At 40.4% G+C, this 17,865-nt stretch overlaps 1 protein-coding gene across 2 annotated transcripts in view; it reads right to left on the reverse strand.

Annotated features, from left to right (window-relative positions):
• The window catches only part of LOC124038145 (adhesion G protein-coupled receptor A3-like), a 304,056-nt gene extending 286,593 nt beyond the window's left edge, over positions 1-17,463 (reverse strand). For both annotated transcript variants that reach the window (XM_046353649.1, XM_046353648.1), the window contains exon 1: positions 16,661-17,463. In XM_046353649.1, coding sequence (XP_046209605.1) covers positions 16,661-16,878 — 218 coding nt within the window. In that variant the 5' untranslated portion in view covers positions 16,879-17,463. The remainder of the gene's footprint in view (positions 1-16,660) is intronic.
• Positions 17,464-17,865: the final 402 nt, after the last annotated feature.

The raw sequence follows: 17,865 nt of genomic DNA on the forward strand, positions 1-17,865 counted from the left end.
GCAAGAGGACACGCACACGCGCGCACACGCTAATACACACAGGCTGACATGGCTCATTCATACAGCGTAACACAATTTAAAACTGAATGTTTTCCTTAAAGTGGCAATCAGCAGTTGAAACAATAATAAAGTGTCCACCCTGCTCCTGTTTCGGTAAAAACCTGAGGGATGGGGCTGGAGATATGTAACCACTGTCAAATTCATAGACAGAGCTATGAATGCAAGGACTGACCAGCCATGATATCAAACATATAGTTAAGGCTATGTAGTGTTTGTTTACATATACTTTGTTTACAAACAATGGAGTAAAACAAGCTTATATTCTGGGTTATTATGGGGTACAACAGTTGAACTAAGCTCATGAAGCATTTATAATTTTTATTCTTCAAGAATCAATGGGTACATATCATTAATTTATCATTCCAAAAATGGACGTAGCAACTGCAGATTACCTCTTTAAATGGCGCAAATTATCTTTGTTTTGAAAAAGATCCATGTCTCATTGGACTTGTGTGTTGTTCTAATTGGTTGAACTTGGTGTACAACCTCCCTATCAGCTCTTCTCCTAGAGCACAACCCTGGCTTTCATTTTTCCCTCTGACCAAAGACAGCTGAGATATTTCTGTGAGGTCTAAACAGCCCTATTACAGAACAGAGACAGCCATACACCAGAGACATTCAACTGTATTATTATAAAAGTGCAGAAACAAAAATAACTTCAATTGATGTGATCCAAGACACCAATCATGGGGACCAAGTAGGGTAAAGATCATAATGTGAACTATTGCAAGCATTCAGATAGGCCTGGCCCCATGATTTCCAGGCACTTCTCTTCAAACATTGCAAACCCTCTGTTATTCTATAATATCCAGTTACTAGGCACAGCTAACCAAAATAACATATTTCATATAGACAAACATTGACCTTGGACGCAAAACAGACATTGCTCTGGAGTTCAAGTGGGTTATAGCAGAACTTCAAATAAGCCCTGCCTGACAGCTGAGCACATCTGCACATGTCGCCGCCCCACTGGACAAGGAAGGGAGTACACTGTGACCATAAAACTGTTTCCTCAAAAGGATCTGGCTTGGTTAGTGCAAATCAGTAACCTTGCAAAGCCCACATTTTTAAGGCTAATGCTGGAGGGCATGGAACATTTGAAATAATCAATTCCATTTACCAAGACAAAATCACATAGTATGTCGATGGTTGAGCAACATGTGGTTTGAAATTGTTTGCAATTTGAGAGGGTGACACACAAACACAAAAACGGAGAGGGCAGACTGAGTAAGTGGTGCTGCATGTGGTGTGTTGAGGACCCATGCAGTGCAGAGCCTAGAAAGAAGTTAATGTTCCCTACGGTTAGTGCTGAGCGAATAACCACCACTTTTTATTTTGGGGGGTTATTAAACAACTAATTGATTGAAGTCTTTTCAATTCCTTGAATTCCATTTACTTTGGGTTCTTTGTGAGCCCAATGTGCCGTTTCTCTAGGGAGAAATCAAATCGATCACAATAGATATCAAGTCAAGAACTATGTGGGACACTGGGCTGAAGGGATTGGTAGATTTCATTAAGCAAATAACATTTCATTTGTTACATGCTTTGTAAACAACAGGTGTAGACTAACAATGAAAATATTACTTACAGGCCCTTCTCAACAATGCAGAGAGAATGAAAAAGAGCAATAGCAATATTTTTTTAAATAACACAAGGAATAAATACACAATGAGTAATGATAACTTGGCTATACACACAGTTATGTGTACCGAGTATATGCGCAGGGGTATGAGGTATTTGAGGTAGATATGTACAGTTGAAGTCGGAAGTTTGCATACACCTTAGCCAAATACATGTAAACTCAGTTTTTCACAATTCCTTACATTTAATCCTAGTGAAAATTCCCTGTCTTAGGTCAGTTAGGATCACCACTTAATTTTAAGAATGTGAAATGTCAGAATAATAGTAGAGAATGATTTATTTCCTTAAGTCATTTTGCCACAACTTTGGAAGTATGCTTGGGGTCATTGTCCATTTGGAAGACCCATTTGCGACCAAGTTTTAACTTCCTGACTGATGTCTTGAGATGTTGCTTCAATATATCCACGTAATTTTCCGCCCTCATGATGCCATCTATTTTGCGAGGTGTCATGCACAAAAGTGAGTTTTAATGACTCTAACCTAAGTGCATATAAACTTCCGACTTCAAAGGTACATATACAGTTGAAGTCGGAAGTTTACATGCACTTAGGTTGGAGTCGCTTTTCAACCACTCAACAAATTTCTTGTTAATTAACAAACTATATTTCTGGCAAGTCGGCTACTTAGTGCACGACACAAGTCATTTTTCCAACAATTGTTTACAGACAGATTATTTCACTTATATTTCACTGTATCACAATTCCAGTGGGTCAGAAGTTTACACACTAAGTTGACTGTGTCTTTAACCTCTCTGGGATATTCGGGACAGTAGCGTCCCACCTTAACAACAGGCAGTAAAAGTGCAGGGCGCCAAATTTAAAACAACAACAATCTCATAATTAGAATTCCTGAAGCATACAAGTATTTTACACCATTTTAGAGATAAACTTTTTGTTAATACAACCACAGTGTCCGATTTCAAAAAGGCTTTACGGCGAAAGCACCACAAACGATTATGTTAGGTCAGAGCCAAGTCACAGAAAACACAGCCATTTTTCCAGCCAAAGAGAGGAGTCACAAAAAGCCCAAATAGAGATAAAATTAATCACTAACCTTTGATGATCTTCATCAGATGACACTCATAATACTTCATGATACACAACACATGTATGTTTTGATTGATAAAGTTCATATTTATATAAAAGTTTACATTGACGCATTACGTTCAGTAGTTCCAAAACATCCGGTGATTTTGCAGAGAGCCACATCAATTTACAGAAATGCTCATCATAAATGTTGATGAAAATACAAGTGTTATGCATGGCATTTTAGATAAACTTCTCCTTAATGCAACCTCTGTGTCAGATTTTTTAAAAGCTGTAGCGAAAAAGCACACAATGCAATAATCTGAGTACAGCGCTCAGACAAAAAAACAGACAAACAGATACCCGCCATGTTGTGCAGTCAACAGAAGTCAGAAATAGCATTATAAATATTCACTTACCTTTGATGATCTTCATCAGAATGCACTCCAAGGAATCCCAGTTCCACAATAAAATGTTTGAATTGTTCGATGAAGTCCCTCATTTATGTCCAAATACCTCCTTGTTGTTTGCACGTTTAGTACACAATCCAAAATCACGAAGTCCATGCAAAAGTTCAGATGAAAAAAGTTATATTACAGTTTGTAGAAACATGTCAAACGAAGTATAGAATCAATCTTTAGGATGTTTTTATCATAAATCTTCAATAATGTTCCAACCGGAGAATTCCTTTGACTGTAGATATGAAGTGGAACACAAGCTAACTCTCACGTGAGCGCGCGTCACGAGCTCATGGCACTCTGCCAGACACCTGGCTCAAACAGCCCTTATTCGCCCCCACTTCACAGTAGAAGCATCAAACAAGGTTCTAAAGACGGTTGACTTCTAGTGGAAGCCTTGGGAAGTGCAAAATGACCCCATAGACACTGTGTTTTTGATAGGGAATGAGTTGAAAAACAACAAACCTCAGATTTCTATTTTTTTCTCAGGTTTTTGCCTGCCATATGAGTTCTGTTATACTCACAGACATCATTCAAACAGTTTTAGAAACTTCAGAGCGTTTTCTATCCAATAATACTACTAATAATAATATGCATAATAATATGCATATATTAGCAACTGGGCCTGAGTAGCAGGCAGTTTACGCTGGGCACCTTATTCATCCAAGCTACTCAATACTGCCCCCGTGTCCCAAAGAAGTTTTAAACAGCTTGGAAAATTACAGAAAATTATGTAATGGCTTTAGAAGCTTCTGAGAGGCTAATTGACATCATTTGAGTCATTCAGAGGTGTACCTGTGGATGTATTTCAAGGCCTACCTTCAAACTCACTGGCTCTTTGCTTGACATCATGTGAAAATCAAAAGAAATCAGCCAAGACCTCCACAAGTCTGGTTCATCCTTGGGAGCAATTTCCAAATGCCTGAAGGTACCACGTTCATCTGTACAAACAATAGTACGCAAGTATAAAGACCATGGACCACGCAGCTGTCATACCGCTCAGGAATAAGACGTGTTCTGTCTCCTAGAGATGAACGTACTTTGGTGCGAAAAGTGCAAATCAATCCCAGAACAACAGCAAAGGACCTTGTGAAGATGCTTGAGGAAAGAAGTACAAAAGATTCTATATACACAGTAAAATGAGTCCTATATCAATAAAACCTGAAACATCGCTCAGTAAGGAAGAAGCCACTGCTCCAAACCGCCATTAAAACAGACAGCCTATGGTTTGCAAATGTCCTCTGGTCTGATGAAACAAAAGTAGAACTGTTTGGCCATAATGACCATTGTTATGTATTGAGGAAAAAGGGAGATGCTTGCAAGCCGAAGAACCGTGAAGCACAGGGGTGGCAGCATCATGTTGTGGGGTTGCTTTGCTGCAGGAGGGACTGGTGCAGTTCACAAAATAGATGGCATAATGAGGGAGAAAAATTATGTGGATATATTGAAGCAACCTCTCCGCTTGGTTGAAAATGGGTCTTCCAAATGGACAATGACCTCAAGCATACTTCCAAAGTTGTTGCAAAATGGCTTAAGGACAAAAAAGTCAAGGTATTGGAGTGGCCATCACAAAGCCCTGACATCAATACTATAGAACTTTTGTGGGCAGAACTGAAAAAGTGTGTGTTCCGAGCAAACCTGACTCAAACCTGACTCAGTTACACCAGCTATGCCAGGAGGAATGGGCCAAAATTCACCCAATTTATTATGGGAAGCTTGTGGAAGGCTGTCCGAAACATTTGACCCAAGTTAAGCAATTTAAAGGCAATGTTACCAAATACGAATTGAGTGCATGTAAACGTCTGACCCACTGGGAATGTGATGAAAGACATTAAAGCTGAAATAAATCATTCTCTCAACTATTATTCTTACATTTCACATTCTTAAAATAAAGTGGCGATCCGAAGCACAGGGATGGCAGCATCATGTTGTGGGGTTGCTTTGCTGCAGGAGGGACAGGTGCACTTCACAAAATAGATGGCATCATGAGGATGATCAATTCTGTGGATATATTGAAGCAACATCTCAAGACATCAGTCAGGAAGTTAAAGCTTGGTTGCAAATTTGGTTCTTCCAAATGGACAATGACCCCACGCATATTTCCAAAGTTGTGGCAAAATGGCTTCAGGACAACAAAGTCAAGGTATTGGAGTGGCCATCACAAAGCCCTGAACTCCATCCTATAGACAATTTGTGGGCAGAACTGAAAAAGCATGTGCGAGCAAGGAGGCTTAAAACCAGCATCTTTACACCAGCACTGTCAGGTGTTTGTGGGAAGCTTGTGGAAGGTTACCCGAAATGTTTGACCCAAGTTAAACAATGTAAAGACAATGCTACCAAATACTAATTGAGTGTCTAAACTTCTGACCCACTGGGAATGTGGTGAAATAAATCAAATATGAAATAAATCACTCTCTACTATTATTCTGACATTTCACATTCTTAAAATGAAGTGGTGATCCTAACTGACCTAAAACAGGGAATTTTTACTTGGATTAAATGTCAGGAATTGTGAAAAACTGAGTTTAAATGTATTTGGCTAAGGTGTATGTAAACTTCCGATTTCAACTGTAGGTAGGGATAAAGTGACAAGGCAACGGGATAGATACCGTAATTGCTGGACTATAAGCCGCTAATTTATTCCCACGCTTTGAACCTCGTGGTTTATACAACGACGCGGCTAATTTATGGATTTTTTCCCGCTCTCACAAGAGTCATGCTGCCAAAAAACGGAGCACCGTCACATAATGTGACGTAAAATCGAGCGCGCTCAAACTTCCCATCATTCTGATTACGGTAGTAATTTTGTCACCCTCATCATGGCAAAGACACGGAGAAATGCATACGATGCAGCTTTCAAGTTGAAGGCGATAGATCTGGCTGTTGGAAAAGGAAAGAGAGCTGCTGCACGGGAGCTTGGCATTAATGAGTCGATTATAAGACTTTGTAAACAGCAGCGTAAGGAACTGACTCAGTGCAAAAAGACAACAAACCATTCAGAGGGAAGAAAAGCAGATGGCCCAAACTATTTGCAGCCACTGGACATCAGTGTAAATCCTGCATTTAAGGTGGTGCTCCGTGTTCAGTGGGAGGCTTGGATGACAAGTGGGGAGAAATCCTTCACTAAAACGTGCCGCATGTGAAGAGCAACTTATGGTCAAGTCTGCCAATGGGTCCTGCCAGCGTGGAGCATTGTCAAAAAATCCACTATCATCAACGGGTTTCGAAAGGCTGGACTGCTGCGTGTTGAAGGGGCAGCATGAGCTCAGCGGGGTATTTGCCTCCGGATGAAAGTGACGAGAGTGACAATGAAAACGATCCAACATCGGATGAAGCAATTCTGAGGCTATTAATCTCCGACACCGAAGGAGATGACTTCAGTGGTTTCAGTGCACAGGAGGAGGAAGATAGTGACCAAGTTCATTTGTTTCAATGTACCGGTAGGCACCTGCGGCTTATAGACATGTGCGGCGTATTTATGTACAAAATACATATTTTTTTATCATTCAGTGGGTGCGGTTTATATTCAGGTGCGCTTAATCGTCCAGCAATTACGGTAATAAACAGCAACAGCAGTAGCTGTTGTGGTTAGAGCGTTGGACTAGTAACCAGAAGGTTGCGAGTTCAAACCCCCGAGCTGACAAGGTACAAATCTGTCGTTCTGCTCCTGAACAGGCAGTTAACCCGCTGGTCCCAGGCCGTCATTGAAAATAACAATATGTTCTTAACTGACTTGCCTGGTTAAATAAAGGTAAAAATTTAAAATTAAATTAAATTAAAATATGTTCTGAGTCAATTAGATTATTGCAAAAAGGGTCAATGCAGATAATCTGGTTAGCAATTGGTTGACTATTTAACTATCTATTAAGCAGTCTTATAGCTTGGGGGTAGAAGCTGTTCAAGGTCCTGTTGGGTCCAAACTAGTGTTGTTGCGGTGACTGTATTACCTCCACACTGGCGGTCACAAGTCATGAAGGCAGTCAAATTCCATATGACCGTCGAGTCACGGTAATTAGGCTTCTCCAAGCACTGATGCTGCTGGTTATTAGTAGCCTACCAAACTTGCTAACTGCGTGGTACTCAGCACTCTATTGTCCCTCTAATCATGCTAACATCAATGCAAATGTATTAAAAAATCTAATCAAACACTTCATGTTACGCAACATTTCAACTGGCTATGCAATTGCGGGAGAAAACTGAGTGATGGCCCCTAATAAAAAGACGAGGCTCCCATCAGCTTTATATAAGCTAGGCCTACTATATTATTTTTCTCAACTTTCCTAATATTAAGCACATTGCTTATATTTACAACAGGAGTAAAGCCTACCTGGCCTGCATGAAAATAAACCATAGGGAAAAGCGTCCTCCATTCGCTATTTAAGTGCATAGATTACTTTTTTTCCCGCTTGCCTCTGTTTTGATACAGGTGCATGATAATGGTCCATTCTAAATCAAAACAAATGTTAAAAATATATTATTTAGTATATTTAAAGACACGATTAAATCAAGAAAAGTCTGATGGGTGACAATATTAGCCTATATATATTATCACTTGTGAATGATGCCCAGCATAAGAAACAAAGCCTTTTTTTTGCGACCTTTTCTCAATCATAGTCGCATTTTCTCAATCATAGTCCTTAAGTAGTCTAGCCCACATATTTTTGCTAGTGGTTGTATTAATTTGGGATCTATCGCATCCCACAACTCTCATACTATGTTTGGAATATTTATTTCTCGCACAGAATAGGTTGACTTTTGTACTATGGGGGAATAGTAGATTGACATAGGCTAGTGCTTTTGCTGTTCATTGGGCCTCCTCATCTTGTTGACTGATGAAAAGTAAATGAGGACAGTTCTTCCAATATCTTCAATATGCACCTCGGAATTGGATAAGGACGTGTGCAGTTGCGCCCCGGATGTGTCGGTCTTCATTTATAGCCTGAGAGAAAGACCCGTGAAGGAGAGCCATGTGAATGAGGGCTTCCGATTACGCAGCACACTCAGGGAGAAGGGCACGACGTAGCACTCCGGGCCGCAAAAGGCATGGATTTTTTTAGGGACAGAGCCACAAAGGGGATGCCACCGTGAAATGTTAGGCATTATCAAGTGCTCGTCAAATTGTGAATGAGAGACTATTGGAGTGCGTACAGCCTGAGCAAAAAACAAAGCAGAGCTCATGCCTTTCAAGCAACTTTTTTCAAATCATCATTTGAATCTCATCATGCAGCCTTACAATGTATTAAAAATCAAACCATATAGCCCAATGCTTGTAGAACAACTAAAGTTACATTAATGATTCTAAATTAAGCATATAGGAGTACCTATTTCTTCGTTAACTGCTCAACACAGAATAGGTGCATGCGCACACTCCAAACCGCTTGGGGAAAATGTGTATATTTTATTCAGCTTTGTTCAATTATATTCGTCCTACTATAAAGCCAAGGAATTATGAGCAAATCTTGTCTGCTAAATGAACTAGTGTAGCCCACAGCCATTTGGCATAGCCGCATAAGGACCTAACATAACTCACAGTATGCTATTCTTTTCTTCTGAAATAGACTACATTTTCTTCATATCATGCTTCTAAATAATGGATTTATTGTGAAGGTGTAGGCTATATTACTTGGATTTATTAGACTTTTTTTAAATGGCTGTGTGGAAGCCAGGAGATGTTAAATGTGTTTATGTTGATTAAAAGGTCAATTACTGTGAGACCGACAGTTATTTGCTTGACAATCACCGACTGACAAAATTTTGTGACCGTCACAGTACTAGTCCAGACTTAATGCAAAACAAGCCCAATGCATTTCTATGGGCCTATTTTGGACTGCGCTTGTCGCCTGCCTTCTCAACTTTTCTTAGGGCGAAGACATGAGCATCTCGTCATTATACAGATCTCTGGAAGGACACACTTCTATGCCTGCTACGTTAACTCATTAGATACACACAGACAGCATGAGAGAGAGATGTACACAACACTTTGATGAGAGGGTCAGAGACAGTTTGTGACAGAATGCCTTATCTACTTTGAAGAAATAGCCAAATAATTCTTCCAGACAGCTCTGCAGCATACTTAGGCAGGCTAGCTAAACGGGAAGACTAAAGACTACAGTATGGGGAGCACATAGATACGATAATAACGTTAGATGGTCTGGCTAGCTGACTGCTACTGCCTGAGCAGCAATTACATGATGACTTAAAGGAATGAAAAATAATAAAGTAATTAAATAAATTCAAAGTAATATACAGAACTGCAATATTTTATTATTTCATAGTAATTTCTTATTTTTCTATTTATCTGTAGGGCTGGGAAGTACACTGTATTTACGTTACAGCCTTATTCTAAAATGTATTAAATGTTTTTTTTCAGCTCCCTCAATCTAAACACAATACATCATAATGACAAAGCAAAAACAGGTTCTTAGACATCTTTGCTAAATTATACCAAAACAAATGCAAAAAATATCACATTTACATAAGTATTTAGACCCTTGACTCAGTTATTTGTTGAAGCACCTGTGCTTATAGCCTTGAGTCTTCTTGGGTATGATGCTACAAGCTTGGCACACCTGTATTTGGGGAGTTTCTCCCATTCTTCTCTGCAGATCCTCTCACGTTCTGTCAGGTTGGATGGGGAGTGTTGTTGCACAGTTATTTTCAGGTCTCTCCAGATATGTTTGATCGGGTTCAAGTCCGGGCTCTGGCTAGGCCACTCAAGGACATTCAGAGACTTGTCCCGAAGCCACTCCTACATTGTCTTGGCTGTGCGCTTAGGCTCCATTCATCTTTGCCTCGATCCTGACAAGTCTTCGAGTCCCTTCTGTTGAAAAGCATCCCCGCAGCATGATGCTGCCACTACCATGCTTCACCATAGGGATGGTGCCAGGTTTCCTCCAGACATGACACTTGGCATTCAGGCCAAAGAGTTATTGGTTTCATCAGACCAGAGAATCTTGTTTCTCATGGTCTGAAAGTCCTTTAGGTGCCTGTCACGTGTCTTTTACTGAGGAGTGGTTTCGTCTGGCCACTCGACCATAAAGGACTGATTGGTGGAGTGCTGCAGAGATGGTTGTCCTTCTGGAAGGTTCTCCCATCTCCACAGAGGAACTCTAGAGCTCTGTCAGAGTGACCATTGGGTTCTTGGTCACCTCCCTGACCAAAGCCCTTCTCCCCTGATTGGTCAGTTTGGCCAGGCGGCCAGCTCTAGGAAGAGTCTTGGTGGCTCCAAACTTCATCCATTTAAGAATGATGGAGGCCACTGTGTTCTTGGGGACCTTCAACGCTGCAGACATTTTTTGGTACCCTTCCCCAGATTTGTGCCTCGATTACAATCCTGTGTCGGAGCTCTAAGGACAATTCCTTCAACCTGATGGCTTGGTTTTTGCTCGGACATGCACTGTCAACTGTGGGACAGACAGTTGTGTGCCATTCCAAATCATGTCCAATCAATTGAATTTACCACAGGTGGACTCCAATCAAGTATGAATCAATTTTAAAATATGGCTCTAACGTAACAAAATGTGGAAAAAGTCAATGGAATACTGAATACTTCCCGAAGGCACTGTACCATTATTGATGCACAGATCGGTTTGGGTTTTTACTTTGCCTTCTATAACGGTATTTGAATGTTCGGTTTCTTAAATGTGATACCCCGTGTGTAAAGTCAATTTTTATAGTTTACTTCGCTACTTGAGTCATCTCTCACCACTCTCTCTCTCTATGCCGCTTTCCACACAGACCTAGCCCCGCCCCCACTCATGGAGAACATTTGTTGTTCCTCGACCACGAGACACTTGCATTCAGTCTGCATGGTCAATGCAGCACATGCAACAATTTTGATGACAACGATGCTGTTTTCTCTTTGCGTCTTTGCATTTTATAATTGCACTATTAGTTTGTGTTTCTTACTGCAAACAGCTAGTTTGTCTTTTCTTAGCAAGTTGAGCCTAAATCTTGTTAGCAGCTAATGCTAATCATTAGTTAGCTGGCTAGATAGCTAATAAATGTACTGAGTCAGAACAAACGTAATTCGCCTCTACAGCCTGATAATACCAGTGATGGTGTAGGCCTAAATCAGCATTTAGTTTGTGCAACAGTATCTTCTAAATCAAAGGAATACGTGAAGCATGAATATTTTATCTACTTAAAGAAGCTAAGAGAAAACATGAAATGTAGCCAAAGATCATAGGGTCCCCTAGGAAACATTTATCAACACTTTGGTTCCTACCCTGTCACAATAACTCCTCCCTGGCATTTTCATTCATTGTCATGTCAAACACTGTATTCAAAGTGCCCACTAGTATATTCTAATTATAATAATAATATAGCTAATCATAATAATCATTCCATTTCCATGATTCCAACAGTTCACCCAAGTGTGTTGCTCTAAATCGCAAGTTAAATGACAATTGCAACATCTGGTTAAATATAAGGCCTAGATTGTTTGCCCATATCATGCAGCCCCAGGTGTCAGTGTGGAAATGATCTCAAATGAGTGCCTAAAATGCAAATTATTATTTTTGATTGAATTTTAATTGCATAAAACAAATCAGAATGGAGAAAGAACCATTGAAATCACTTAGAATGTATGTGTTGCCACCCTAGGTTCTCACACCACTCAAAGCAAGTTAATAACTTTTATTATTCAAAAACATAAAATACCGTCCAATTGTTATAAAAATACAGTGATATGACATGTTGGCCATATCGTTGGCCATTAAAAAGCTAAAATCATTCTAATGTCATTATTTCATAATGCATTTTATGTCATTTAAAAATTAAAAATAAACTGAAAACGGAGCGACCTCAAAAATACTACTTACTGTGACCACTCCCTGCAACAGAAGCAGCGCACTGCAGGCTTTTAATCACTGTTTTACGACATGTCAAAAAAATAAAAAATGGGGAAAACAAAAACATGCTTCCAAAGGTTTGGCTGCCTGCACGATAGCAGACATATGAAAGTTTAAATAACCTTGGTATTTACTCAATGGTGAAGGGAGGAGGTAAGGATAACAGACCAGAGTGTATCCTTGGCACACATTGTATTTTTCTTCCTTAATATTTTTAGACAGTCCACATTCGCACTGCGTTTGTACACATTCTTGGGTTTTCGAGGGTATTGTGTGATTTGCAAGCTTTTCACTCACCCAATGGTCACGAACACTGGTGCGGTGAGTCATTATCATCTCATATTGCAAAACTGATCAGGGTGTCCTTTGAAACCATAACCTATATTATAATACAGCATTTGACACCCAATGCTAACAAGTATTTTCCAGAGAAAGCTAGCAGCTTGATATGATTCATTACTGGGCACTGTGAAGTGTGGCTTCTTGGACAGCCTAACAATTACACTATAGACAAACAACAGCAACAAACCACTTCAAGTTTCTTAAAAATAACACGCAGTCTAAATCCATCTCCCACAATAAAACAATCATAGCCACAGATCGTAGAGATCCCTCAGTTTGTGGTCTTGCTACTGTGGGTCAATGTCAAGTGTGATAAAGGTATAGGGCCTAAGGCTTTGGAAGGCTTACATACAGGGTCATGGATGAGCCTACTTTCTGAGTCCCCGGACTCCTATAGATCCTATAGTAGCATCTGGGGACATAGTTCTGAGAAAAGAACCATTTCCTCTAGGCTTGGGAGATTATTACTGGAAAGTCACTTATCTAAAAGATGAACCTGTCACTTTTCAAACCTAAACTAAGGGCAATGGGGGGGAAAAGAAGCGCCAGGAGAGGGAATGAGAAAGAGACCATGGATAAGCATTGCGGCTAGTAGCTTCAGCCGCATTCCCCTGTGACTGTATATAGGGTCTATTTGGCCATGTCTCTTTAGATTAAAGGCCTGCGTGTAGCGTATTAAACTGCTACCTTTTACGGACCGAGAGGCATTCGTTCTCTGCTCCATCCCTGCTAGTGGGGTCATCTGTGTGATAATGCACAGATAATATAGAGGGGCTACTCGTACATGTCTATGAAATATTCATGATAAACCACTCAGAACAGAGAAGAGCAGAGCAGCCGCCAACACCACCTGAGGAACAATAGAGCGAGGCAAGCAAGGAAATAGGTTTATAGATAGCACGCAAAAACACTCCACGAGGACAGAAAGGCCGTCTTTCATAAGCAAGGGCACCGGTGTCCATATGATACCTTGTTCCTTCAAGGCTCTGGCTTATCTGATGCATACTGGTCAATACTAGCCACAAGCCAGTCCAACATATACTGTAGGTAAACAATCACCTGACATTATGAGTGGGGAAAATAACATGATTCATACAATGTAATATCCCCTCCAAGTCTAATTTTTACCCATCTAGAAAGTGAAAAAGCCAGAAATGGAGGTTCGTACTGACCTCACATTTCTGGTCTAACACAGGTGAACAATCATAGTCATCATAACGAGTGGGGAAGACATATGCAAAAGCACTTCCTATCAGTCCCACTGTTGTGGGGTTGCCTTCCCTGCAACCCCCATCTATGAATGTTTTACATTACAATGTCATTCCCAGAATAATGTGAAGGATGTCCTTAACATGGCCTCACGATCACTGCCATCCAGACTACCACTAACAGCCCCTCCTGTCTCCAGTGTGATCATTGCCCACAAAGTCTACTGTAGGCCTATGCCAGACATGTCCCTACCCCAAACCAATGCACTCATTTTATTTTCCACAAGCTTCACCTTGGGAGAGACTGGAGCCTTTGGGGGCTTTGAGCTTTTTTGTGGCTCTTCTGTAGAGGATGTCCAAATCTGAAAGGAGATTACCGTTGGCAACTGAAACTGTAAATGCATGCTGATGCTACATTAGCTACATGCTTATACTGCAATGTTCTTAAAACTGAGTCTTACAAGGTAAAAAAATATGACAGGACAGTTGCACTGCAAATCTCTGAGAAGGAGACAAACAAAGTCCAAACTTCTTTGCTGTCAGCTATGCAAATGCAGAGCACACATCTTGTCACATACAATATCTAAAAGTAGAAAGATCTTGTTCGCAGGGTAGGTTTGCATTACAACTATGACTGAGCAACAACCGCCTGCAAACAATGTTTGTGTTTCTCTGTCACGTTCTCTCCATCGCTCCTTCCATCTCATTAACCCAAACATCTCTTTTCACAACACTTCCTGTCTCCCTCTGTGTTCTGTGTCACTCTTTCCGAGTCTCCTTCCCTGTCACTTCCTCTATCCTTCTAAATGTTTCTCTCTCATTTTCTCCCTCTCGCTCCCTCCCTCCCACCATATGCCCCCCGGCTCCTCTCTCTTACTTTATCTCCCTCGTTCTCCCCTCTGTCTCCCTTCTCTCTTAGGCCAGTGCCATGTTCACTAGCCAATGCTTTGCTTAAGACAGGTGTCAGCTACAATCCCTGCTACTGTTTTCCACAGAGACACAGCGCCTCTCTCTCCTTCTCTCCTACTTGCCACTGAAACAATTACACCAGATAGGCCTCGAGGTCAACAGAGCTGTCAGGCTCCACTCCAACACTGGAGCAACTTCTCCCACGTTTTGGATAGGGAAACAGGCAGAGGTGTTAATAGAGGGGTTCTGCTGCTCTGGAGTCTACAGCTGCTAGGAATTATGGACAACACACACATTTCATTTTCTCTTCAATCAGTTGTGTTCGGAGTCGTTTGTAACTTCATAGAAATATGTAATTCATTGAGACTAGAGATACACATAGAACGAATGCAATAAGTGAAAATGAAAGCAAAGACGGTGTTGGACAGTGCTGCCATTTCATTACAAGCTCTACACATATATTTACTTGTGAATAGAACACATCCACTCTGGGGAAAAAAATACTGAAAGTGCCATAATGAAAAGGCTACTGATACAGAACTCATTATCTGTAGAGCTGAAGTGAATAAAAGGGACAATTGAAGGAGGCCAAAGGGAAGCATTAGGAGAGATCCGCTAGTTAGGGAATCCACTTGGTGTATGACACGATGTGCACAGCCTACTTTCCTCTCATATCTGTTTATTTTCACAGCATGTCTAAATAAAATGGAGATGCGGGAGGCCACTTCGGCCCGACAAAGGTCACGTTTCCTAATGCATGAAAACTGCTTCACGGCCAACCAAGGGGCCTGCTTGAGGATATTGGCTTGTTGACCCGGGGAAAGACAGGGATCACTACATTTATCAGTTTAAATTATTTTTTTAATTGTTTTTGTATTTGTATTCTTAAAAAAAAAAATTCTTAAAAAGACTATTTTAATTGTAAACTGTTGTTACAATGAAGGATACACCTGATTTCCTGCCAAGAGGCTTTGATTTATCGGACAAAAGGAAGACGCTTGTGCTATTTCAGGGGACAATTAATTTCTCCTAAACATGACCAGGAACCCAAGATTGTCAGTAAAGAACGAAGCTGTATGTCCATGAAGAACACTTCCTCAAATCAAAATGTTATAAATCGCATCCAGGCACAACTGCAACAACAATTGAAGCAAGCGAAGACAAGATTAGCCTTGGCACATAAGTAACCATGTATCTCAAAGCAGCAGAATTACTCTGTTAACATTAAATGTGGCCAAAGCTACTCAGAATGTCATTTAATATCCAATGGCTATAATTAATTATAGCCCATCAACATTCATATTTCAACAATCTTCTGCAACAGTGTTTGGAATAGAGAAGCTTCCTTTACATTTCCTATTTGCTTTTTTCTCCCTCAAAGAAATACCTTTCCATACAGTCTATAATGCTAGTAGGCCTAGTCAATTTCCACACCTGCAGGTTGAATGTGCTAGGTAAGCTCTCCACTCTCAGAGCTGTAAAGTGCTTTCTCTTATTTCATCTGACAGGCCCTGTATGGTGAATAAGATTATTCTTGCTTGTTCCTTTTTAATCAGTTTATTCTCTTTGAGCAACCGTTCATACATTACAAATGGTGCATCACTGGATATTGGAGAGGAAAATGCTGAAAATAGCTATTTTTGTAGAGCTGGTCAGTCAAAAGGAGGTAAAGGAAAGGGCACACTATCTATAACTTCTTCAGTGACCAACATGTACAAAGGATATGCAGAAGGGGGAAATACAGTGATTTATAATTCCATACATGGTGTGTACAACTGGTCTGCTGAGTACTAAGTTGCCATTTTTGTCACAGATATCTAAGATTAATGGATTTTCCTTACAAAAAAAGATATCAGTTTCCTCTCATATCTGTTCATTTTAACAGCAGGTCAAAAGTGCAGTAACTGCAGTGGACTGTAGTATTTTGGATGCAGTAATTGCGTAATAACTGCAACATACTGCAGTTATTATGCACTCCAGTTACACTGCAAAATTACTGCAGTAAATATTTTTATTTTGGAAGCAGAATTTGCTGCATACTGCAGTTATATTGCACCCTTACTGCAGTTATAATGCAGTGTACTGCACTCTGACTACACTATTTTTTTCCCCATAACAACCTTTGTTCAACTACTGTTTTATTGATTGTTTAATGTCATACTCACAGGGAAACTGTTTTGTTGGGTAAGAAACTGGGTTGTAGAGTGTCCATTAATTCCACATCATCACACACCACCTTCACCCAGACATTTTGTCTGCTCAATTCCTTGGACCTCTCAGAGGTGCAATGACAGCTGTCAATGAAGAGGTCCGGGCAGTTTCTGTTCGTCAGGCATGTCCTCCACAACCCAACAACAACGCAAAGTAATCTCAACATTTTCATTGTGAACTGAGCCTTTTGTTGAATTGTTCTCAAGTTATCTCTTCCCGGTCTGTAAAGCAAGTGGAGACCATTTCACATAGGCTTCTTCTTGGCGGATGGTTAACGTTAGCTACCGACCAAGTGACTTGTTCTTGTATTTGAATCAAAGTCTGCGCGTTACTACTGACAACACCTGTTGTGTCTCATAATGTACACGCTACCTGTAAGTCAAAAATAAAATAAAAATCATGCATAACGAAGGTCTTTGCTTTGTAACATATTGTTTCCCCGCGCTGTGCCATTTCTATAATTTGTTTCTCATTTACACAGAAACGTGTCGCTTTTGTCGGCTACCAAAACGTTCCTAGATAAAGGTTTGCAAGTTTGTTACCGGTATCCTAAAAGTTTGACGCGTGGGAATGCAGTAGCGTATTACGCCGTCTTCGCCGTCGGCAGGAACAAGATGTTCTTTCAATGTGTCGATTGTCACTTTTGTCGTAGTACTCCTACTAAGTTATCCATTGTCATAACTCTGTTATCAACAGGTTGCCACAGATATTCCCATCCACGTCTCGCGTCTTCAACCATGGGACTTGTTGCGAAGTCATCAGCAGCATGGAAGCTGAAGTCCCTCCCCCTTGAAGCCAAGGGGCAAAAATTTGTATTTTTATTACATGGGTAAACCTCAAATCAATACATCCATGTAACCTGTTCTAAAACAAAAACATTTAATTGTATTTAGGACCACAGTGAATATTATATTATGCAAACCATAGAAATAAAAATGATTAGACCTTGAATTAATAGTAATTATATTTGTATGATGTCAACACACATCAATCTAAGTATCACATGGTTCTGAAATAGAATGGCACAGGGGCTCAGGCTCAGATACATCTGCCATCAGATGGATGACCAGTTGGTAAACGGTCATTGGAGCACACCCTTATAGCCTAAATAAATATATCAATTTGTTCCCTGGCTCCAGGATTCAAACTCAATGCCATG

This window comes from Oncorhynchus gorbuscha, linkage group LG06 (assembly GCF_021184085.1).
Source record: "Oncorhynchus gorbuscha isolate QuinsamMale2020 ecotype Even-year linkage group LG06, OgorEven_v1.0, whole genome shotgun sequence".
In the NCBI taxonomy this organism is placed as follows: domain Eukaryota; kingdom Metazoa; phylum Chordata; class Actinopteri; order Salmoniformes; family Salmonidae; genus Oncorhynchus; species Oncorhynchus gorbuscha.